The 27,009-nt window shown below is 38.9% G+C and overlaps 1 protein-coding gene across 1 annotated transcript; it reads right to left on the reverse strand.

Annotated features, from left to right (window-relative positions):
* Window positions 1-12,006: 12,006 nt before the first annotated feature.
* LOC118403217 lies at window positions 12,007-25,922 on the reverse strand. The gene is made up of 5 exons (XM_035801816.1): window positions 25,894-25,922; window positions 19,864-20,123; window positions 16,141-16,352; window positions 14,616-14,738; window positions 12,007-13,958 (listed from the first exon to the last, which is right to left on the reverse strand). The coding sequence occupies exons 2-5, from the start codon at window positions 20,097-20,099 to the stop codon at window positions 13,399-13,401; spliced, it is 1,131 nt and encodes a 376-aa protein (XP_035657709.1). The 5' UTR covers window positions 20,100-20,123; window positions 25,894-25,922; the 3' UTR covers window positions 12,007-13,398.
* Between the last annotated feature and the right edge of the window lie 1,087 nt (window positions 25,923-27,009).

Here is a 27,009-nt window from a genome sequence, read left to right on the forward strand (position 1 = left end):
CAAAATTTGGTGAAGGTATGAAGTCGTGAAAATCTGGTTAAAACTAACTATAATCGCATGTACAAATTTTCATGTATAAGGCCGTACGCTAATCCTTTTTTTTCGTTACAGCTCGACAAATCCTTGCTGACCGAACGGTGAGTATAAATATATTTTCACCTTCTTCATCGTTAAGCAAGGACTTACAGAAAGTATTCATTTCCCATGAATAATTAGTTGATCTATGAAAATAATATGAAGAATTTTATTTACATTGTAGTGCTCTAAGACACATACTGTGTATAAATCAAGATGCATACCCGAGCCTTTAGAGCCATGGGCAATAGAAAAAATATAATCAGAATACGACTTCATGATGGCGTCATATTACGCGTTAACGGCATCATAATAACGGTAGCGATTTATTCTTATGTGTACACCATCCTGTACAAATTTGGTAGTCATGTGCGGGGCTACGGATTGGAGGGGTCAATGCAAAACAACTGCCCCAAACCAGGAATTAAAATACTCGGTCTACATAGGTTTACATGGTTGCTAAAGGTTTACTCAAAACAGTGAGACACTTGTCAGACACAGACACTGTTTGAGCTTAAGTACATTTTATGTAGTAGTTAAGTATATAATGATTTCTTTCAGGTCAACATCAGAGAGGACTATCGAAAGATGATGAAGCATAGAAACTTTGCACTGTTAAGAGCATTAAACAAAGTAGCACTGTCCACAAAGCGTGGTGGAAGAAAGGCATCAGAACAGAAAATAACAAAATTGAAATACATCAAAGAAGCAAGAGAAAGAATTTCCTTTAAAAGAGAAAGTTCACCAGAGCTTGACATATTTGCTGAGTCCGAATCGTTGGCTTTAGACGAAACCCTCGACTTAGTTAAGAAATTGAAGCACATCAAAGACGAGTTAGATAGAGATGGGTCTTTTCCTGAATATGTGAGTAGACTGAATTCCGTTTTGGCTGAAGGTGCCGACATTTCCACACTCTATGACGATGTGAAAGATGGAATAGGCTCGCATTACTTAAAGTCTTTTTCCCTACAATCTCTGGATCCCTCAGACCTAAAACAATTTGGCTCTGTTTTGGTCCTCATTCCATTTGCCTGTGATATTTCTGAGGAAGCAGTAAAAAGGGCAAGTAAAGGTACGTGCGCTATCATTTTAAAGCAATAGTCAACAGACTTTTAAGACATTTGATATAACAGTTACTGTGGTGATGCTATTGTACATAGTACATTGTACATACATTAATTAAATTTCTTGTTGTATGCATATATAGCACTATGTACAAAGAAATAGATTTTAAAAAAAATCAGCAGGACTTGAAATAACATACTTATGTTGGTTCTATTAGGATTTACCTCACGCCGTCAGTCATTTATCATTGTCAGACAGATTTTTCAAAGGACATAAGGATTTTCTTTTACACAACCAGTTTATCTCACCTGCTGATGTTTCGATGTCTGTCATGCATCTTCCTCAGAGCTTCTAACTGGAGTTCTGCTTCTCGCTGCTATATGTAGCCGATGTAGGTGGCAATTAGTTAGAAGCTCTGAGGAAGGTGTCTTTAGACATCGAAACGTCAGAGGGTGAGAAAAACTGGTTGTGTAAAAGAAAATCCTTATGTCCTATGATCTACCAACCTGATGAAATTATTTTCGGAAGAGATTTTTCAAGATGATTTTAAAATATATCTTTACAGTACCAAGAACACCAACACCAGATGACGAGGAACATGAAAGGTTAGTAAATATTTGAATACTCTATACACAAGAAGCCAAACGGGTAACGGAAAGTACTTGCAGGTTATGTCTGAAAGTTAATTAAAGATTTAAAACCAGATATTTTAGATCCTAATTTCCTGTGCCAGTATTTTGCATTGTTTGGCAAATGTCGTAATCACAAAAAAATAATGTAACATGTATACCCAATACTTCGCGAAGTTTCTGTCATTATGATAACATTTGCACCACTTTTCAAATGGTGCTTGAAGGGTGTTTATATGCGGGTATTATAGACTCATATCTGTTTTGAATTAGTTGGACCGATGCAGGGATCATACTAGTGTAACGACGAACGTTAGGTGGCAAATGTTGTTTCTTCTGAAGGGTATTGGGGATCAAGGAAACATGAAGTCCTGTCATATTTCTTTCTACAGACCGTACGATGGTGGTGAGAACGCACAAGAAGTGCATCTAATCACATCAAAAGTGGACATCTTAGCTGAGGAAATGAGAAAGCTACATGGCAATGTCGATAAGAAGTTCGACCAGATGGGTAGACAGATCCAACATGTAGCAGGAAAGGTCGACGACTTGGATACAAAAGTAAATGACATCCAGGCCAGTCTACAGGCTGATTCAAGACAGCATTGTGAGCAACATTTGAAAACATGCACACGAATGCTTAATTACCTCCATGAAATGTCATGGAGTGGAGGTTATATTTTCTGTTATGTGTCTCTGTCTGTGTAGATGATTACTCAAGAACGGCTGGATGGATTGGTTTCATACTTGTTGTGTTGGTGGGCTGTGATGAAAGCTCGAATCGATGTGATTTTGGGCGCCGTATCTGTCGTTATAATCGATGTAATAATATCAGAAATCCCCCCTATATCTGCGATATATTGGAACAGGCATCGTGCTTTAAGTGTTTGTTAATGGGCTTAGCTCCAAGCAGATAGTGAGGTGATTTGTATGACAGTTTTTTGGGAACCCCAAGTTTTTTTGAATATGATGATTAGTTTTATTTATGTCTGCTTAGGATATCATGGAGATGTGAAGCGTAAGTATAATTGTAAGAAGTTGAGGTACATTTAACGGTAATGCTTAACAGGTATGGATGTCTCACATACTGTACTGCTGATTTGAGTGACATGGTGATTAAAATGCCATTAGGTCCTCTCACCTTAGATGGGTTGGGTGTCAGAAGTTTTATGGGCGATATAGATGTTCTGATTTCGTTACGATAAGGGACAGTTGTTAGTTGTCTCTTTCGTAGCCAATGGTACTTGTTTTTTAGCAGACGGGGTTGGCGCCAAGTATTCATCTTACAGTTGATGTAGGGCTATCAGAGGAAAGTGTGCATCTCATTTTTGTACCGTGTGAACAGCTGATGTTATGACATATTGGTGGAAAATCAAATCATCATCTGACTAAAGTTGGCCACATCCCTTCTTCTTTCTGAGTTTCCCAACTTCCTCCCACCACACCGCTCTGAGGCACATAGTCGAACCTCAATAAAGCTGACAATCTTAGACAGTTTAAATGCCAAACATCAAGCTTAAGGAACACCACGCTACCATATGCCGTCGACCTCTTAAACGCACATTACACAATTAAGTGTCACATTTTAATAATTACTAATCAGATGGACATCCTCTGTGTCATTAAATAAATACACCGCTACTTTCCCATAACATTTATAACCATTACTCTCAAATACAACCGACTATAAACATACATACCATACACAAAAAAGCAATAAATATTTCATGGAGGTATGAGGTCCCCGAACTCTAGTTTTTTTATTCATTTGCTAAACGGATATATATATATATATATATATATATATATCAATAGTTCTGTTTCTTTTCTGATCAAAATGTTTCTTTTTTCTTCCACAGTGAGTCGGCCACCAAAGGCAGGAGCAGAACGCAATCCAGGTTATAACTAATTACATATATAACTACTATATAATTACTGCGATCCTTAAGCTCATTTTGCTGATGTCATAGGGATGAATTCTCCGTCCGGAGAAAAAAACATACTTTTCTTTTGTTTGTCTTGGTTTCCAGCATCCAGTCCAGCATTGTCAATAAAAGATCGTCATATCAGTGAGTTGTTTTAAAAGTAGCGATGTGACCTGAGACTTGAGTTAGACTCACTTTCCTTCATCCGTTTGATAATGGCTTTCAAAAAGTATTATGTTTGCAACGATATGCCTTTTTTATTGCATTTGGTGACCATTGATTTGGTGATCATTGATTTGGTGACCATTGATTTTTTGGTGATCATTGCATTGACCATTGCTGAAGTGGTGCCGATGTGAGAAGAGAAACGCTAAAACTGTAATTCTATCCACTTTTTAGAGCTTTTTAGGTAAACTTTATTCCTATATGGCAAAGTATCCAAAATTTAGAATTACGGGCTATTGCTTTTTAGGGTTATTGTCTCTAAGTTATAATTGTTTTTTTTTTGTAACAGAAGGGCTGTAAGTGACGTGATTCTCTATTTGTATATCACCAGTCACATATCTAGGTTGTAGATATAGTAAACATTTCCATTTACTTCATTCTCTTTTGATATAAAGTTAGACAAAGTGCATCTTTGCTTTATCCAATTGAAAATTAATAATGAATTGTTCAATGCCATATCAGGTATCAGGACATTTTTATTACAAATTTCTGAAATTGTTACACCAAGTTCTAAAAATTTAACGTTATGTTTCCTTACTATTTCCTTCACAGTAAGGCGACCTTTCCAGGTTAGCTATTTGGTTAAATAGATCAAGTATATAGAAATGAAAAGTTGATATTTTACGCTATAATTGTATTTTGTGACAATGTCACCCTGAACGACCCCTTCCTTGAATTGAATTGGATGGTGTTTGGTTATTCCACTCACCGTAGGCTCGTTCTCCTCTGACACCATTGTCACTATTCTTGTACTCATGTTTATATATATACTATTGAAAGTCGCGAAGGTTACCATTATCGAACTTCACCTTCATGGACCCTACCAAATATCATCCATCCAAGGCTCTTTGATGACACACACACACACACACACACACACACACACATACATAATGAACTCTATTTCGATTGGAAATACGCTTGAATTTTGTGGCGATCATAAATATAAACATTTGCCCGCGAAATCAAATGAGTTTGCCTTAAAATGAGCTGGTCTATTTATCAAACCTAAAATAGCTATTTATGCACAATGAACAATCCTCGCCTTTGTTTGGTAGTGACGGCTCGTGATTTAGACGGGACATCTAACACTGCCCTCTTCTATATTTAGATTACTAGCATATCTGAAACATCATATCTTTTATTGCTCTCTTGCATCTTGGTAGTTCTTCGTTGACTAATTAATTTCCTCCATTCTCAAAATATCTGCCTACAGAGCGTGATATTGTTCACGGCGTAATTTATCTGTCTACCTCTTTCTTTTTAGGTTCTACCTCGGCCTCATTTCCCCCAATAGGACGCGGACAAGGCCAGCCGTTGGTAAAGGATTCCCAAGGTTGGAAGCATTTTACTGTCACTGACTTTTTTCTATCGCTCCAGGAGACACACATATCTCTTCTGACAGAATTGCAAGAGCATTACTCTATATCATTTGTAATCACATAAACAGAAATTCTCTACTTTTGTTTTTGTATCGTATGAAACCAAAAGACTGTGAATACCTTGATCAAAATGATATTGTAAACCTCAAAATGCCAATGTCAGAACTTTATCTGTATAATAATGGTTTACTGTACACCATCTATACATAAATAATAGAAAGAGCAAATGTGCATGGATTTTTGATATTCGTAAAAATAAGTCTGTGATGTATTGAAGTATTGTACTCTTTTATTCATATACCATTCATATACCACAGATGCCGTTAACATGGCACCTTTTTCTTCCTGTTGATTTAGCCTCAAGAGGAGCAATACCAAAGAGGAAGAAGTGATCGTACGGATGTAGACTTGAGCCATGTAGATTTGCTTTTTGCACATTATGCCCTATCTTTGTAGGACTAAGTACTTAATAGTCAAACCTCTCTGGTGCAACAGCACTTGTAATTGGACGTCGTATTATGAATGTGGGTTAGACACAATCTACGATGTATACACTTCATTACAGGTATTTGATTTGTTTCAATAAAGAGAGATCTCTTAAGTATGTGCTTATACAATCTACATATCTTTACTTCAACGAATGGAGTAACACGTGGAAGTGGTTTTTGAAACTATGTAATACATTTAATGATAAGGATTGTAGATTTAGTTACGATATGTGTTCAAAGACAGTTTTGATCATGTTTAAGTTTAGCAATGTAAAAATATGTGAATATCAAGCAGGTTATCATCAAGAAGCTTGATCTGATTTTATATCTGATACAGATGACGATATATTTTCATAGATAAAAAAATCATATGAAAGTTTGTGAACAAATAATGTTCTTTCAGTGTGGTTTAGCTTTCAGGACGTCTTCGTCAGACTAAGTTTATAAGCAGCCTCACAGGATAGTGCTTTGCGTTAGCTGTGAAGACATTTCTTTTCCGGAAGGAACGAATGTAATTATTCAAGATGACACAATCACAAGTGTGACTTTTCTTAGGTGTGTCAATTTTATCAATTCTAAATCCATCTTATCTTGATTAATAAGCTTAGGTTGTTTGTTGCCTTATAAGTCAGGTTAAGCAGCAATGCGTTCTCATGATGTATATTGTAACACGAGACAGAATAGAAAACTATACTTTTCCCCCATCAATTGATTGAGTATTCCTATCAAACTTTGTAAAACATTAACATTCCCCATTGTCATACCCACATTAATATTGTGCCTTTAAACTGTGTCTGCATTTACACGCACTTTAGTTATAAGCTATCAACAATACTGCACTACAAAATGCTCTAATGAATGGGACATAGTTGCCCAATTGAAACATACAAGCATAGAATTTCATTGTTATATCATTGTCATGAATAGTTCATTCGAACGAAACTACACAGGGTAATTTTGTATTTAAATGTCGTTCATAACAATTGCTGATAGACATACATTATGTTTTCAATAAATATGCTTCAAACCCTTAACATGGTGCGTTGCATTATTGTCTTCGTGTTTTTTCTCCTTTATATGTCTCTGAAATGCTGATGTTGAATGATTAAAAAGTCTTAACCCACATGCACAGAACAGCGACTATAAGATATTTTCTAGCTCTAACTCTGTGTCACCAGTTGCCTCGTGATTTGGGTTCTTCTTCCCGGTTCTTCCACTTCTTGACGCACGAGTCGAGCACAAAGAGAAGGAAGAGGCTGACAAAGATGAAGGCAGCACAGCCGACAGCCGTCTGTTCCAGGGTGCCGAACTTGTTAAACGTGGACAGGCCCTCCAGAATCCTTCCCACTCGGGTACTGTTGTCAATCGTCTGGGATGGAATAAGTGTAGAGTTGTACTCAACTAAATTTGACACATGTACAAAAGTACGAGATATCACCTAGTTAGGACTATGAGAACCCCCTCTTTTTATATTTCGAATGGAATAGACCGTTAAGCACTGGCATATTAATGCTACTATTGATATAATGCTTGTGTTACAATTATGTCAATGTTAGCCTGGGCAACAAATTTTCCACCGCTATAGATTTTTAGAAGCCCTTCGACGGCTAAAGAGCGCCACTTTGCGATAGTGCATAGAATAGCAATTAGGTCAGGTTGGTGCGAAATGTTAGTGAAATCTAAAGACAATGATATTGTTTACATACTAAATTTGTCATAGCATACGAACTGGGCATAAGACTGAGTGGTGAGTTCGTTATAACAACCGGAAGAAGCTTATTTTAAATCGAATGTTTTAAAGCTTTTTGGTCAATTGCAGGCATCACGTCCGCTACCCATAACTGCAGTTTGTATCATACCAGAAAGGGAGCGGTGATAGACTGTCATTTTCCCCTCGTTTTGCAGAGACATAATTTGAAAATATGTCCTCGAACCACATGGAAACTTACATTTGCATCGTTAACGTAAAAACAACTGCTGTATGCACATGCATTTCAAGAAAACTTTATTAGAGTCTCCACTAAATTGTAGAAGTTTACACTTCTTACTATGGTTTACTAGAGCAGCTTGGGCGCATTAGTCCTACAGAAGTAGATGTATAGAACTCAACAACAAAGCGTATTTCTCAAGAACCTTGTCTGTGGTCGGTCTAGTCATAGTCTAGCTGAGATCCTTCGACAGCAAATTGTGCAATGAATGTTTCCACCATTTAATTGCTATCTGTGTGATATACTAGACTACGTTATGTTTGACATAGGACATTGTGTCTTATTTACAAGATCAACAAGTAACATACACAGAATAAACACAAAAGTGAAGTCTTTCAATTAATTGAATTAATTCCATACATACCATGGCTATTCAGTCCTCTAACAACTAATAGAATAATGTGGGCAGACACCGTCTATAACGAAGATTCATCAAGAAACTCCTGTAGTCAACTGAGGTCTTTGGGCACTCTTCAATATCTTTCGTATCGATGACGGCACATTGTCCGGTTTACATACAGGATGACACACGTTTTCTCGACTCGCAAGCAGGCAACGGACATGAACAATGCACCAGTAACAAGTCATAAACAGACAACAAGGCACGACTAGCGTGCCGAATTTATCATTATACCACCTAGCACGTTTAACCAGTCTAACGACTTTACTTCATCGCACGTTATGGGCTAGAGGCAAGGGGCAGATGCTGTATTCAATTGTGTTGGGAGGCAGAGGGGTAGGATTTTTGCTAATTAGTTCTCCTGTAGCTTTCTATTCCGACATAAAGACATTAAAACGATGCATTGGGCGCCATTTAAATGGGAATCGATTTTCGTCAAATTTTGAGAAAAAAAAGGAGAAATTTCTTTCTTCTACGGTCGTTGGCCAACAAGACCAACATTACAACATATTACCGAAAATGGGGAAAAGGTCGCAAATTGTGATTATCGCAAAACGTACCAACTATCGTGACACCACATACACTAGCCTTGCGTGCAACTATAGTGATACTACTATACTCGGCTACCACTTTCTGAACTTTTTGAATACAATAGTAAAAGACGCTTTGGCTGTGATGAAATGTTTTGTCACTTCAATTCTTGTTACAACGTTTATGTTGTTTATGTTCAAAGTTTGGCATCTTGCTTTTGGCCACCATTTTCTATTTTCACTGGCAGCACTATAATTAGAGTCGCCAATAAAATTTACTTGAGAATTGAAGGGTAATGTTGAATAGACGGTTGATTACATCGCTTGGTGAACAAATTGATGAGATATCTATAGCATGATGAATGACATCTTTGCCCTTTTGCACAATACGGTCATTAGTGTATTTTTGAAATGAACATTCTTTATGACAAGACAAAACCTGCATGATTATACTATTGAATACTTTGTCTTGTAATAATATCTAAGCTAAGTATAATAATTATTTCCATTTTAAAATAGCCGCCAACATCATCAAACCTCATATGTAAGAGTACTTTACTGAATATACACGTTAAACGTCTGTTGCCATGCCAATTTTATCATAATTTCACTTGCAATGAGTTGATTCATACTTATTGTTGGAATAGTTACAATGTTTTACAACATTTATAGACATTGCTTTCCCTTTAAAATAAGAAATGCTTTTTGTACGAATATGCATGTTTATCTTGAATGTTTCTTTTGATACATTGTCTAAGACTAATACACGTTTCATATATGTATGAACTAATAATATACATGTATGGACGTTTCGTTGGCCATTGATTAAACGAAAACGACGGCATTCTTTGTATATTTATAACACACGACTGACTCATCCTAATGAAAAGATAAAAACGGAATGATTATACCATTGAATACTTTGTATTCTAAGAAAATCTAAGATAATTCTGATATTTTTCTATTTTATGACAGCCTTTGATATCATAAAACCTTGCCTGTAAGAGTACTGTACTAGACATACATATCGTCTGTCGCCAGTATCATAATTTCATAACAAGACAATAATTATATTATCATAATATCATAATTTCATTTACAATGAGTTAATATATAGTAATTGTTTCATAGTTGAAATGTCTTGGCATCATTTATAGGTATTCTTGAACTTTTTAAAGGATTAGAAATGCTATTTTTGTACATGTGTTTAACTTGAATGTTTTAGGCGCACTAATACACCTTCCATACAAGTATGAACTAAATATACATACACATTTTCTTTTTTTGGCTTTTACATCTGTGATAACGTTCAACGAAGACGTCATTATTGTTTGAGTATTAATAGCATTTTCCGTTGCTAGGTACTCAACACACAACTGACTCAACAATTAAAATATGTCCAACATGTTGTGCAGAGGTTAAAATCCAGTCAAACCATTGACTGTTATATCATTCAAGACAAAAATAGCACAAACCAATGATATCTACAGGACTTGTATCTTAAAATAGGTTTAACGTTTATTTTTATCCTTCTTGATGTGAATCTAAATTTAGTTGTCCTTGGTGGTAACTTTTTTTCCGAACAGCCAACGTAAATAATTAGCCACAGTAATGAGTACACCAGATAAGGAATGTGTCTTAAGACATCTGTTAAGACGTTAAGCGAAGTGTGACCTTAAGAAGATAACATACTTTGTTACGCACATTTGTGCCAGGAAAAAGTTTTTAGAGTGGAAGGTGAAGAGTATACCAGACGACATGTTCTTTTCCCATGGTCGTGTTAGACTAAGCCACGTGGGAAGATTTATGGGACACAGTCTGTGGTTTTCTTGTTACTGTATGGGTCATGTGAGGTCCTGTGGCGTAACGACCACATAACATAGTGTTATAATCCAGATGTCATGGGTTCGAATCCGTTTATAAGCCAACAATTTTGTGTCGTAGGGAAATGAGCTTTACACGAATTTTGTGACTTCACTCAGGTGACAATTAATGACCTAAGTTCGGTTGTGGACGCTCTACGACGAATAGAATGTAAAATGCGCGAAGAGCGTGTGTTTTTGGAGAGCCATACTTCGGGCACGTTGAAGAACCTACCACACTTGTCGAAAAGAGTAGGGGTCCTTGCCAGTGTGAGTGGTTCAAGACCTACAGTCCCATGGCCACACCTGGGCTAATTACTGTTGTATTGAGGTCACCTGAGTTAGCGCTGAATGGCAGCCTCCTGGCGTAACGCAACAGGGTTTGTACTGTACAATACAAGCTGCATATCCAGACTGATTTCTTTAAACCACTCACACCGGGAAAGACTCCTACTTTTTATAGATAAGTGTGTTGGGTTCTTTTACGTGCTTCAGGCGGGACTATCCTCAAACACGAGACTTTTTATGGTCCCATCTGAAGCTACACGACTGTCGTACTCATTTTTACCTGAGTTAAGTGAGAAAAAGTCACAAGATTGATGACACGGCAGGATTCGAACTTCGGACCCCCAAGTCCCGAGCCAAACACGCCGTTTTGTTCCCCTTGTGGTCAAACGTTTATTTGCTTCTTTTTTTTTTTTTTTATAAAATCCAACTTTTTCCAGACCGGGGACCGGTCCGAAAGCTGCCCGCCCGGGCCTCAGTTTGGGTGACGTAGATCTTACATTGTCGCAATGACAAAGGGACTAAATTACCCTACTGTCAGTAGTCCCGAAGTGAAACACTCTATTCGGTTTATTTGCTTTTGTCGATTGACTTGTGCACTAAGGTATTGAATCATTGACACCCGCACCCATATCAACAGAACGATGCAGTGTTGAACACAAACAGGGAAATTTTATCACTTTTTGGTGCCCCTCTCACGTGAGATACGCCTGGTGCTCGTTCTATGAGTTTACAATCATAATGAGTTTGATAGTGTAAGAAAGGGAATATGATAAAAACTTAATATACCAAACCTTTTCTGCCTTTCTGTTTAGGGTACCAACCCCCCCTCTCATATAAGTAATGAAAAGAACAAACGACTAGATACTTTTGCGTTAGAAATCGCATTTTAGATGTTTATTCCATAAACAGCGTACTTCGATGGTAATGGCGTTAAGATGATATGGTGACAAATTAGACAACATCAATGCTTGAAAATAGTACAAGATGATAGCAAATTCTTCCTTATCTTCTATGAAACAATTTTATAGTAAGTCATGGCTAGTGACTGTTTGTGAAAATAAGCAATTTGATGCGACTTTCGTATTTTTTTTCCTAATTGTCAATTATCAATGGCAATGTCAAAGCAATATACCAACTACAACATTTGCATAGCGACATACTGCAATAAACAAACCTGAAGACTGTGATTGTTACTTTTGTACATTCATTAGTGTCCTGAATTTGATTATAAACGGTAGTTGAAATGTTGAAGGGTATGTGGTTGTGAATAATAAAACAAATATTGTTATTATTATACTGCTACGGTACCTACTGTTTACGTTTCTGTACGTAGGCTAACATCATCGCAAACAACTGTAATGCAATGGCAACATTCTAGCAAAAATTACAATTTAAGTCCACAATAATATGAATGGTACAAAGGTGCAAAGTATGGCAACGAATGTTACAATAAGTGTGAGAGTGATTGTCAACATATGGTGCCTCCTAAACGTATCTATTTATGATATTGTATCATTTTGTATCATGATGGCGTAAATTATTGATAAAAGTAGTTTGACTACAATGATACAAGACAAAGCACTGCAACTCATCACATAATGATAAACAACTCACACAACCAATTAACGAAAGTCAAATCACAGTTAAAAGCACTCAGTCTGTTTTCTTTCAATTTCTGCACGGTTTTAAGATCATTTCCTATACATGTAATTCAAGGGCAATTACAACGACAAGTCGAGTACATAGCAAACAATGACAAAGTCCATATCAATAGATCGCTAAATTCAACAAGTGACTAAAAATTTGAAATATCTATGACACAGTTTTATGTCTTCTTCTACAGGTAAAATGCTACTACCAGGGTCAATTTGTATAGTTCTAATCTAAAAAAAACAGCGTCGACTTGATACACTCTATTAATCTTCTTTAAAGTGTACTCTAGAAAGCGATCGTCTGAAACTTGAGAAACCTTGCAAAATATCTATTGTGTACCTTTTGATGATAAGTTGAATAGTCATTCGCAATTTCTCTATATCTATAGTGAAACGTTTTAAAATATGGCAGTATTGTTTCATATTATTTCTGAGCAAAGAAAATTGCCTAGTCGTAGATTAAAAAAGCCACTGTTCTGGTATTAACGCATGATCTAGATATTAGATCATATGTATAGCAGTTGACATCAGTTATTGTTTGTCATGAGCCAGTACTTAACACTTACAGTGATATGCATAGTGGCATTTAACCGGGTACGTACAGTGAGTTAAAAGTACAACACTGAGAACATGGCCACATTGGCAATGATTTCTTTTTGCCATAAGCCAGAATATACCTCAGGCAACGTGCATAGTGGTATTCAACTAGACATAGTGAGTTGAAAATACAACACAGAAATATCGCCACGCATTGGCAAAGTTTCCGTCTCTTCTTCAGCATACTTTCTGAAAGTTTCAGAGACCGCTGTGAAGACGACAAACACACAGAGGGGTCCGTGTTCATTTTGTCAACGGACGCTCAACTCAAATGTTATTCTCGATGGAACATTCATTTTTGGCAAAGGTAGTGGCACTCTTCCGGGACCTCCGGAACATCCATGACCCCCAGGAGTCTCAACCCAGACTCCTGGAGCATGGTGCAAACCGACTGCTTCCCCCATATGGTCCCCAACCCCTTCCCCTTAAAGTGCATAGACACCGGCACACAGTGAAGAAGGCTAGTGGAATACATGACCGGACCAAACGGGTTACCAACATTTTCTGAAATCTTAGAATTCCCCTTGATCTCGACCAATGAGAAGAGACCACCTGGCTTGAGGATACGGCGGACCTCTTGGAGAGCCTCTTCCGGGAATGCCACGTCATGGATGGCGTCGAAGGCTGTGACGTATTCAAACTTGTTTGACCAATCAGCGGGCAGCTTGGCGGCATCGTGTGCAGCGAAGAAGGTGTTGGAGAGGTCTTCGGCTGCTGCCTCTTTGGTGGCGGCTGCCATGGCCTTGGGGTCGAGGTCAATGCCGTAAAACGTGCTGTTGGGGAACCTTGAAGCCATGATCAAGGAAGGCGCCCCCCTCCCACACCCAAGGTCGATGACATGAATTCCGGATTCTGTGTAAACAAGGAAAATCAATATTTGAGTGTTGATTGTACAAACAGTACACATATCCTCACTCACACATATCCTCACTCACACTTGTGCAAGTCTTACTCTCAAAACAATTATAAATTGAAACTAGATATCTAAGCGTAAGCAATGTTTCGCTGCAACTATCATGTTAGGTGAAGATGGAAAATTACAAGATTTAGTATTTATGAGTTTCCTTCGCAATTTTCGGCAACGGCTTTATTATTATTTTCTTAGGGGGGCGTCGAAAGATTTGCAACATGGGCTGAGGTTTTCTATACAGGGAAAGTTTTTTTTACCGCCGTAAAACTCCATTTCTAGACATAACGCCGCCCCGTCCCCCCAGCAAAAAATAATAAACGCCGCTGCTCCGCAAGTCGGCGAAGAAGGCTAATCAGTATCGATATTGTTGCTTTTGTTCATTTTTCGGCCATCTTAGTGTACTCATTATCTAGCCTGGTATCCAAATGATGAGTGTACTCGGGAGCTATATACGGCTGGATACCGGGCTACTCATTATGGGACATTGAGATATAGAATTTCGTACCACTGAAATCAGCATGCTCTGACCAAGCCGAAACATTGACATTAACACTATTACAAAGATTTGCATAGATTTACATAAAATGTGCATAACGTACCCAGCTTCTCCTTGAGCCCTGGGATGGTGGGGATGAAGTGGTCCACTAGGGTGTCCTCGTGATGTGACCTGCGCACTAGGTACATCACGTCCTGCAACGTGGAGTACGTCGAGTACGGGACTCCTGCAACATTACACATGAATTCTGATAAATGTCAAATCATCATTATCAGTATCATCGTTATCATAATTGTTATATTTACCATCACCATCACATATCATAATCACTTTGGTATTATCACCATCATTATCATTACTATCGTTATCATCGCCATCTTAATTATTACCGTCATCATCATTATCGTTATCATTATCACTACCTTTAAAATCGCTATCATTATCATCACCATCGATATCATCTTCATTCTTCTCATCCTTATCATCATCAACACCATTATTATATATCATCATCATTGTAATCATGACATTACCAAAATACATGTCGAACAAAGCGTACTGTGCTTATCATAGCCAATGGTTTATACCTGCATTTATTGAAAGACACCGTTTAAAGCTAGTATTTGAGTTAGGCTCGTGTATTTGAAATAGATCTAGTATGGAAAATAGGTTTAAAGCTAGCTCAAGCGTTCTTTTGAGTTTTGTAACGCAAACTTTAACTTGATAATACAGAGGCCGTTTCAAAACCTTAGAATCATTTACACGGAGCGAAACGTTCTTACGGTCGGTCACCCGAAAGACAAAAGTCTGCTAAAGTTTAGAAGGATGTAAACTATGTGTTAACTACTCCGTCTGGAGTTATCCTGTGCTATTTTAAGGATGGATCGTGATGGAAACGTTTTGTTGCGGTCTTTCATAGACTGTCGAGAACGGTTCGCCAGATAGTCTGTTTTGGGAAGCCAGTCTGGCCTTGGTGAGGTTATCTTAGAATGGAGTTTCCAGACACCCATTTCTTCGCTTCTCTCCAAGGCCAAGCAAAAGAGAGAAAAACACATGGCATTAGGGAGTGCTGAATTTTTACTGTCAAACGCTAGTTGCTCGGTATGGCATTGAAAAATACTGACGTGTCATTAGTCGAATTGATGTTGGATTGTTGCTATATGGATGAGCGTAATATCTCTGTGCAAAAATTGAGCTAAGTCGACCTTTGGTGCTACCATTGTTTGACCCTTACAGACAATTGATCATAAATACTTTAATGCTGCTAAAGCTAAGAGCACAACCCGCCGTACGTGCAACTTGTCCGTACGTTTTTTGGGGTGACATAAGCCCGCCACTTATTTCTAAAAATAGCAGGGAGGGAGTGCGTCAACACGGCAACACAAAGTTTTGCCTGCATTTGAAGTTCTACGGCGTGTCTGCGTGCTGCCAAATCCGTCGGATTCCGTACGAGTTCGAACGGAGGCGGTACTTACCACTTACGGATCCCCCCCCCCCCCCCACAAAAAAAAAAATTGCCAACGGATTTGCACGCAGACAGCACGCAGTTGCACGTACGGCGGGTTGTGCCCTTAACTTAAAAGTCATGCGATCATGAATAATTAAATGCTGTTGTTAAAGATACGTACCAGTAGGACCGTCCTTCGCGAAGCACTTGACCACCTCGCCTGTGGCCTGAGCGAAGCAGTCGGCCAGCTGACAGAAGGGAGTGACTGACCGCCTGAACTGGGACAGCAGGACGGGGATGCGGTGTCTCGGCAGGAAGAACGTCTCCTTCTCCATGTCCACCACGTCAATCACTCCAGACGTTGCCATGGCACCCACCCACTCGCGAACGTACCTGTGTACGGTTTATACATATATAGATTAAAACAATTAAAGTGTGTATGACACCCGTCAATAGTTTAATTAGTTTGGTAGGTCACAAACAAACTAAACTCTTTTTTATAACTATTGCCTGACGTTTCGGGGACCGCTTTGTAAAGATTCGTGGAAAGTCACTGTGTAAATGTAAATATTTTGTACTTTTTACGTTTGTGCTCGCATCTGTAATAACTGTAAGCAGCGACACCTAGTGCTGCAGTACAATGAGAACCAGAGAGAATTGCCATTTGTAAAGTGACAGACGGTCTTTGAAACTTCTAAGGTGGAATAAAGCAATGGGTTGTGTAAAAAGAGTATCTTCATTCAGTGTTTATGACACGAGAAAACAACAATTTCGTTATGAGGACAACATACAAAACACACAAAGCGTCTAAAAGATTTTTTCAAATAATCAATGATATTATTTGTTGAGCACTATGTCAAATGGCTCGGCCGTAGCTATGTCGCCAACGTGCCGAAGTTTCAGTAAGATGCCCCTTGAACTAAACTTTGATATGTGATTTGTCTTATACAATATAGTTTGATCGAAATGCGAAACTTTCTTGTAGGAATTAACCCCCAAACTTTCTAGAGTTGCTGTAAGTAGCTCTGGTAGTACTTGGCTAAACCATTATTGAAGCAACTATCCGTGTGCAGCTCCCAATTTAAGTGTCATTGTACCATATCATACAAGCAGCACCATTAAGTGCAGGCTCTATTCAAGAGCAGCTGTAAATAAGACTAATCAGCGTTCGTGTGCCAGACATTATTTTCTAAGTTTAAATCGGGAATGCATGTCTTCATTTAGCAGTTAGTAACGCGGGAGGGGTCAAAGTACAATACAACACATGTGTATAAGACGTACTAGTAGCCCCGTATCTAACGGGACATTCTATTATACATAAGTGTTTGTCTTAGATGCGTTGTATAAGACGAAAATAGTGACCTACTGACGTAATGTAATGATAACAGTTCAGTGTTACGAAAAAAAAATAATTTTTAAAATTTCCTGTGTTTAAAGTCCTTGGGTTACTATATCTAAAAAAAACTTATTTATATCTGAACATTTATGATATAAAAAGACTTGTTATGACCGAAGTCAGCATAAATAGATACATTGTTTGTATCATCTGTTCTTTTCACAGCTTAGTTTGACACACATCCGTTTGTTTGATATTAAACACTTGATATCGCTACATAGCCATCCTGTTGTAAGTATTTGTCGGCTAATATTTACCATTTGATAGCAGGGCCACCCATTCGGTGTAAAGCTAATGGGTTCACACGTGCGTATACATGTATACTAGTATTCATGTCCGTTTGAACCTTTATTTCGAGGTCCGTATGGAATTCTTAGACTCTACCAGGCTCCACAGGTCGCTTGAAAAAATTGTAGAAAAAGGATAAATATAGACAGATACCCAGACGAGTTAGCTGGGTCGCGAACCATTCTCATTGGGGTCCTTTGGTATGTTTCGCATCGATATTCAGCCAATTTCTACTAATATTTTCTATCGACCTGGTAGAGGCTGAGAATTCCATACGGACCTCATACGGACTTGAATATACGTACGCTCGTGTGAATCCCATTTACTAGCCCTGGAATTCTATGTACATAGAACATTTAACATGACTGTACTTTAAAAAAAGAGGAAAAATTCAAGACAAAAATAACGAGCGTCACTCAATATCATCGTCTCTATATCATTCTCTATCACATATCCTTACAACAGGCACATACTTAGCTTTAATTTCTAAACTTACCACTGATTCTTAATTCCTTCTCATTCTTACGTTTTTACATAATTTCGCATACTTTCTAATTTTACACTGACCCTCTATTTATATATATGCCGCGTCCCTGAAATAATCTGTTGAGTCCGTTTATAAACAACTAACATCCTGGCCTCTGTGATAAGAGAGATACTGCTATTTTTATCGATACAGGCGATTGACCATTGACACAACTTTAATGGTGTCTGTTTGCAGTTTCTCTCAAATGTTCTGAACATTTTACATTGTTTTGGGAAATGAGATAAAATGAGATGTGCGTTGTAGGTACATATTCAAGTTTGCATCAGCACTTCATTTCTTAACAGGCATGAGTAACTGTTACTTGGGCTATTTGCACTACTGTATCATCAGGAACATGAAATTTGACCTAAGGGACTTGTATTATCACAAGTAAGATTGTATCACTCCGCCCCATATGGCATGGCAGACGGGGGAAAAGTATAGAACTATAGATATAGGTTACTGCGTTGTCGGCATATATCATATGGCCTTAGCTTCTTCGATCAATATTGACCATGGGGGAAATGCTAACTGATATCAGCGTTGATGGACAGATACAACAAGTATCGAGACATGAGAGCGTAACAGTTGTACGTCCCACAATATATGTTTATGTGCCAAGAGGGAGGACTAACTGACTCAATAGGAGAATTTGAAGTAGGGTTGCGAGGGGTGCCTGGGAAATGCTTTTTACTACTTAGATCGGGATGGTTTTTATCTAAATTCTTATTTACACCGGGAAGGACACCTAATGTGGTGTGTGGTGGGTTCTTTAACGTGCTCAGGGTATGGCTTTCCCCAAACAGGGGGTTTAGCTCCATTTAACGTCTTATCCGAGGGACGCCCTAACCGAATGATAGGTACTCATATTTACCTGAGTGAAGTGAAGTAGGTCGTGTTAAGTGAATTTCCCAATATCATATCAGAGGATTCGAATCCAGGATCTCTGGGTTCTGGGACAAAACACGACACTTTTCTTGTAAAACGACTCCAGAATCCATTTCCGACGCCCGGTAACACTAATCTTCCCCATTTTCGAATCCTGAATCTTTCTCACATATAACACGCACTTGTAGAGCCAGCGCGAGAGGTTACCTAAACATTTTTATTTATTTTTCCTTACAGTACTAGTCCTGTCTAATGTTTTAATGTTTTCAACCGACAATTGGAATGACTGCGCACTCGCGTATACGGATAAAATGTCATAGACCACGATAGGTTCTTTAAGCTGTTGTTCGTACGTGGGAAAATATGCTAATGAACAATTTTATATGGCAATGACCTCTTGCCATTCTCCAATTCAGGGTCAATAACCCGCCTATTTCTAGGTGTATATGTCTATCTCTCCTTTTGATTGGTTTATAACTCTTGTATCTCACTTTTTGATTGGTCAATGTCATAATTCACCGATTTAGATTATGCACCCTTCACTTTGATTGAATGGAGTCATTTATTGTATCATTTTGCAAAAAAAAATGGCTGAAAAATCTATATTCACCCCTTTTGGCACTTTTATGACGTGATGATTACCACACAATACATTTTCTCGGTACAACTTTTTTCATTATGTTCACTATCTCCGGAGAGGAAAAATGTTTTTCCTTTTCTAAAACTAGCGATTATCGATGTATATAAGCGCGCTGATGTCCTTTACAATTTTTCATGCCGCGTACTATTAAAGTGTGTACACTGACCTGACTCTCATGCCGGCGGCATCGGCGATCTCCTGACACGTGGCCGGCTCTTCCAGCCGCCCCATCACTTCGAACAGCCCCGCCCGGGACCCGACCGACATCGCCATACACACGAACCCCGCCTTCACGATCTCAAACATCTTCATGGCGAACTCCATGGTGGATTCCTCTCCCGATGGTTGGCTACCGGGCGGGGGCATCATGAAGTCGGGCTGCTGATGATCAGGAGTGCTCATGGTGTTGGGGTAAAGTTGTCAAATCTATGGGAGAGAAAATATGAAGGTAAAACAACGTGCTAAGCTCCCCGTGGTACAAGTGGTGTAGTCTCCAAGCAGATCCTACGGTGCCTTAGAGATAGTATCAAAGCTGGTCAAGGAGTATAGCCGGCACCGGTGCCCGTTTGACTCTCCCTTTGGCCGGCTATACTCCTTGCCCAGCTTTTATACTATCTCTAAGGCACCGTAGGGTCTGCTTGGAGACTACAAGTGGTAACGCAACCCTGCTCATTAGCCGTATAGATTGATTCCATGGATCCGTCGGTCTGAGTTTGAAAACAGGGTCGACCACAGCTCGGATATGCTGTAAGGGGTACGTTCGTCATTTCAGATTGTTACGTAAAGTCAACGGCCCCGCGTATGACCGAGGAGATTTTATATCTCCTATATCTGATATAAAAGCTCCTTGATATGACTGACCTTTAGATATAAGCCTCAAACCTCTGTACGCGCACGCAAAAGAACCCAACACATATATCGAAAAGAGCAGGGCTCACCCGATGTGGTTGGGTAAAGCGTGCTACGTGTGCCTTAGGGGGGCACTCTCACCAAACTTGCGTCAAGCTTGTGTCACTGCGGGAGTCGAAAGATACTCAACGAATTTCAGACATAAAGAAGGGATTTTCGTACTTTTTGTGTATTTTTTCGTCTTCTAAGCCATACTTTAACATATTACGCAATATCTTGATTATAAGAAATCGAAGAAAATAACAAAACAGTGACGCCGTGAACGAACTCCAGTGACGCAAGCTTTACGCAAGTTCACCGAGATTGCACCTTTAGCTAAGCCGTCTACAAGGTAACACATTGCCCATCTACAAGATAGCACTTTACCTTAGCCTCTCTCTCTCCCCCTCTCTCTATCGACGTCCGTCTCTCAACAGTGCTAAACACGAAAATGATAGGAGGCACCGAATAAGACTGTTCTCTGACGTACTTTGGGACGATCTCTCAACAGTACTGAACACGAAAATGATCGGCAGCACCGAATGAGTATGTTCTCTGACGTACTTTGGGGCGATCTCTTAACAGTACTGAACACGAAAATGATAAGAGGCACAGAATAAGACTGTTCTCTGACGTACTATGGGGCGATCTCTCAACAGTGCTAGACACGAAAATGATCGGCAGCACCGATAAAACTACAGTCTGGTCTCTGACGTACTTTTGGACAATCAAGCAAGCGTAAATACGTCACATTGTTAGGGGTAAGTGGGACAAGATGTTGACAAGAATATTGCAATTAAAATGAACAAAAAGGCAGCTAATGACTCTCTGATTGGTATCCATGGTATCATGCAGACGATTGTTATTATGTTTCAATGAAGTGGTTTAATTAGCTTCACCTAGCAACGGATTCCATAAAAAGATGGGAATTTCGGTCTTTGATTATCAATGGCAGTTATCAGCAGCAACCAGATCAGGGTATTTAAATAACACATTCATACAAAAAGACCGTTCGATCGGTCGGACGCCGACCCTTCTTTTTTTCGTCTTCTTTCTTTTGAGGCTATCAACTTCTACATGCTGAAGCCTTTATACAGGTTGTAAGGTTTGCATTGTAGTGCCTAAGCTAGTGGTACACAGGTCAGCAAGTTTCTTTCATGTATCTTTTAGCAGAGTTTATTTTCACACGAAGAGGTTGCTAGCCCCTTTTCTGTAACACACAGCTCCTCGTGTGTGGGACCTTCTTTTTTTATACTTCTGAAAGACAAATGCAGCCCTAAACAAGATATCTTACTCCCGATGATTTTTAATTTAGGACGCGGTCACATAGGTCGTGCGATCGTCGCACGATCGCTAACTTTGGGCATTTTGGAGGACAATAATGTACGTCTCCTATAAAGTTTGACTGTCTTGGTACACAGAATGCTGTTCTGGATCCATATCAGTAGTATAGTTGGTTCTGTTATACACCCTCACATTAGGTGAATATCGATCGGACGACGAGCTCGAGTCTGCGAGCTCTAAATTACGAGGAGGCATGACCCTGACGGGAAGGGGGAACTCTGCTATTTCTTCGTCGGCATCAGGGTCATACCTCCTCGTAATTTAGAGATCGCAGACTCGTCGTCCGATCGATTTTCGCCTAATGTTTATTTTTACACGGAGAGGTTGCTAGCCCTTTCTCTGTAACACACAACTCCTCAAACGTAGGATCAACGTTTTATGTCCCTTCTAAAAGACAAGTGCAGCCACAACCGAAATATCTTAGCCCCGGGGGGTATTTCAATTAGGGCGCGCTCACCTAGGTCGTGCGATCATGGTACGATCGCTGACTTTTCAGTATTTTGGAGGACAAAATGTACGTCTCCTGCAAAGTTTAACCGTCTTGGTACAAAAAACGTCCTATGTAACTACGCCCTTGCCAACTATTGTTAACCTGTGAGGCTGCTACCAGTTGAGCCACAGTGACAACCAACCCTCAAACACATTGATGCTAAGTATCAGATAGTTGACACGCAGACAGACAAACCAAAACAAATACCATACGTTTTCATGGATGTAAGGCTGTCAGATCATAAGTCGTGCGATCGTTGTACGAATTTGATGACATGGGAATTTCTAGCTGGCTGTGACAGAACCATCAACCGAAAATGATCTAAGCCAGCCCTTTGGGTGGTATTAAAAGACAGATGAACTTTGTAAGGCTCCCCCCCCCCCCCAAAAAAAAAAACACCACTCACTTATAAAAGCATCTATCTGTCCAAAAACCAGACCTTCTTCTGACATTAGTTGCTGGTGCCTGTAGTTATAGAAACAACACTCTAGCTTCAAGAAAATGTTTCTTATTTAAAAGGCCAAGACGGAGCCCGACTGTGTCTTTAATGAGGGTGGTTTTAATTTACTCCCACGTTTTAATAATTTGTTTAATTTAGTCTAACTGGGGGATGAGAGACCCTGTCAAGGGTGATCTATTAATCGAAAGGAGAGCCAATTCAAGCGAAGGCTGCTTTCCAAAAATAGCCACCGTTAATGAACTCATTAAGTCTTAAGCTATCTGTAGCTCAAACATGTTGAATGGATTACGCAACACCGAGCACAAGAAAGCAAAGAATGCAGAAAAGGCCGGTATGATTTGGATACAACGTATGGTTGTTGAAAGGGCTTATCTATTTTCGTATTTTCTAGAAGCTGATCACTTGGTCGCCCTTCATTAAACGACTTCCACGCAATAGCACAGAGGCAGTAATTGTCAAGGAAAGAAACATCGAATATAAAAGAATAAGCAAGCGTTTATTCAAATCAATCCCTTGCACTTAAGCGCACAATTTTTTTTCCTTGGTCTTTAATACAGTGTGTTTGGTCCTGAACCAAGAGGTCCTGGGCTCAAACCCCGGGACGTGCCGTCGACGTAAGGCCCTTGGGTAAGGCACTTAACACGTCTGTTTTCTCTCCACACAGGAGTAAAAAAAATTGGTACCAACGGTTGGGGAGGTAAAAGGTGGTGGAAAGAGAAGGATGGGCCTTATCTACCAATACCGTGCCCTAGAGAGAGGGAAATGGATAAAAAAACACTACGTCCTCAAAAATTCTATGAGACTACTTATACCTTTTTTTTAAAGATATCATAATCTTTTACACATATATTAATATCTTATAAAGAACACTATCGTTAGAGTCATAAATGGCTGATCATGATCATCAAAGTTACTTAGGCCATGTTAAACTATTTAGATGACATCCTCTGGAACTCTAAAAATGATATAGATTTCATAATTCTTCTTCGCCAAACTTTTCTTTGATTCGTTCGGTTGCATCAGATTTGGGATTCCCTGGGGATGTTATCCATATGGCTAAATCAACGTGGACATTTATAATTATGGCATACATTTACCCATCTCGCATCTGCTTTGCACGATGTACAGTATGATAAGAAACGTCTTTTTTTTTGCAAAAGGATGGAAATTGATGCGCGCGCGGAAGTCATCCATATAATCAAATCAACATGGCCTAACTTCGTACACGACCAGTACAAAATTACCTGTTGACGTTTGGGTGATCGTCTGTCTGTCTTCTCCCTCAGGGTAACACCAACTGGTTACGGATAATTTCCAGTCCAACAATAACAAGAAAAGACTGTCGCAACGGAAAATTAAAAATGACATCAATCGCCTTGTTCATAGATCCCAAGGCAGATCTTCCCAAACCCATAGTGACAATCCCTGTTTTCTGTTAAAGATACATGCACTTTGTAACACGTAGGCCCACAACTAAAAAAAGGTCCCGAAACAAACAACGATTTGTAATGGCGACTCTGATAAATCTTAAATAAAACATTGTTTAGAGACCTTCTCAAGCTTGTCTTAAGCACTTATATATCTCAAGTGTATATATCTCAAGATTACAATTGTTGCATTCTTAAAATCATTTTGAATTCAAGTTTGCATTGTACATTTCTATTAAGCTTTATATTATGCCAGAGCTTCTTTTCTGTCCAGTCCAACAACAACAAAAAAACAACAAATATCAATTTGAAATTACAAATAAAACAAGGAAGCTAAAATGACCTGAACATCAAACCCGAAAAAAATCTGACAAAAGAGACAACCCGATTAAAAAACGCATAAAAGGACCCCCAAAACAAGCCGGAAGCCTAACCTCTGCTTGGAGAGCAGAAACGTATGTGGTCTCTAGGTCTACACTCAAGTGGTATGCTAAAAACGTGTACAGAGGAATTTCAGGGAGCAAACTTTACTCACAAATAATCTCCTTTGAGTAAAGTCTACCTTCAAAACAAGCCAGAAGCCTAACCTCTGTTTGGAGAGTAGAAACTTCTATGGTCTCCCAGTCTACACTCAAGTGATATGCCAAAAAATGTGAAATTTCAAGGAGCAAACTTTGCTCATAAATAGTCTCCTTTAAGTATAAACTCGCTGTATGTACGAAATACACATCAAGGGAGACCTTAGATGACCTGTTCACACTTGGCAACCATCCTGATTATTTCTTCATCTGACGACCTTATCCAGAAGTTGGCGCAGTCTTAAAACAACAAATGTGGTAAAGTACTTTCTAGTCAACATTGGACTAATCTCCAAGCAGATCCTACAATGGCATAAAATAGTACCAAACTGGCCAAGGAGTGTAGTCAGCCAAGAGGTGTCCATTTGCCATGTAGCTGCCCGGTAGCCAAACACACTCCTAGGCCAGCTTCACTCCTCTGCCAGCTTTTGATACTATCTTATGCTACCGTAGGATCTACTTGGAGATTAACATTGGACTAGTACGAAGCCTCGGACAACAAAACAGCAAATACGGGACATATAAGTCAGCACATGAAGCGGGAACTGAAGTAATATTTCGCCTATAATAAGTGTAAATAATATTCTATCATAATGCCTTAGGCTAATACTAGTTAGGTTGTAGAAATTATTGAACAGTTATACTAAAGAGCTTGCACAATACACATATCTAATAGTATCTAAGCGGTTGACGGTACGTTTTAAAAGGGAGAACAGAATGCTTTACAAGTTAAAATAAAGACATAAAAATAGCATTAATAATGCAAGAAATGGATGATGCGACTCTTTGATAGCAGTGAAGATTTTGAAGCTCATCGCGTCAACATCACAAATCAACATCAAACACTTTTCTCCTGTCTTCAAATTAAATTGACTAATCAGAAAAATAATTGATCATCGTAATTAAAACTATTAATTTCTTTCCCTATTAGACTTATAATACATATGTTCTATCTAACATTTGGCTATTCAAAAGAGCAAGCAAAAAAGACTTTTTCTGAAACACATACCGTATACAGCGAACAACACGCCTGAAGAGATGCAGCGCAACTGTAGCCAGCGACGTAAAACTCGCGTTTAAGGCCCTAACACGTGTGTGGGGCCTCGCTTATATAGCTAGGAGGCGGTCACTAGTTGTTTCTATACGCTGACTCGCCCCTTCCTTCCGATACCCTGATTATACATGTACGGTGGTGGTTAGCGACCGATAGAAGGGGTGTGGCGCTATCTTATTGGATGTTGTTCAAAGCAAACACGACGTAATGTTTTCCACAACGCTCTTTATGTAGTTAAGAGAATGTTTTTATGTAAGGCCACAGCGAGTTAATTTTATGGATGGCATCACCGCGTTCCACCGTTTTTTATTATTTTTTGGCTGATTTCAGAACTAGAAACAATTTTTTCTTCTTTGGAGATGGTAGATATGAAGAGAAATTAACAAAAATGGGCAAATACTTGTAGTGGTAACACTAGGGTGGTAGCCATGACTGTAGTTTTGAATCTAGTTGTAAAAGGTAGACTGGTATAACTTACCAAGTGGGCATTCCCAACTACACTCCACAGTGCTGCCTAACTAGTTTCGCGTATACAACTATACATTGCTACTTCGCTAGTGTCACAATCATTAGAGTACAACACGACATATTTTCCCATTTCAGTACTTTGGCATGTTGACGATCTCCGGAGAAGAAAAAAAGACTTTTTTTCTGAAATAAGGCAAAACGTAATGTTGATGTCATCCAGTAAATTTTGTCTTGAAACCAACACCCTTTTGAGCATGCAATGTGATGATATTTCTCGTTTTTTTATAATTCCCACATCTGCCGACGTGCCTTTGTGTTTTTACATTATTATCTTACCATAATGAACAAATTATATCCTTATAATTTGTAGAATTCTTTCGTACAATCCACAAACTTTTATTTTATAATTAATGAAAACATAGCAGTTTTGAAAATCTACACTGCCTGCCTTCTAAAGTTAGGTGCTTGTTAAAAAGGTGCTTGTTAAAAAGGTGCACTCCCTTGAAGCGTCCTCTATCGACATTTCTTTGAAAGCCACCTGTATTGATCCACAATAGCCTTGTTATGCAATATTTACTGACTGTGAGACTTCCGCTGAGTTTC

Source organism: Branchiostoma floridae, chromosome 16, assembly GCF_000003815.2.
Source record: "Branchiostoma floridae strain S238N-H82 chromosome 16, Bfl_VNyyK, whole genome shotgun sequence".
NCBI lineage: Eukaryota > Metazoa > Chordata > Leptocardii > Amphioxiformes > Branchiostomatidae > Branchiostoma > Branchiostoma floridae.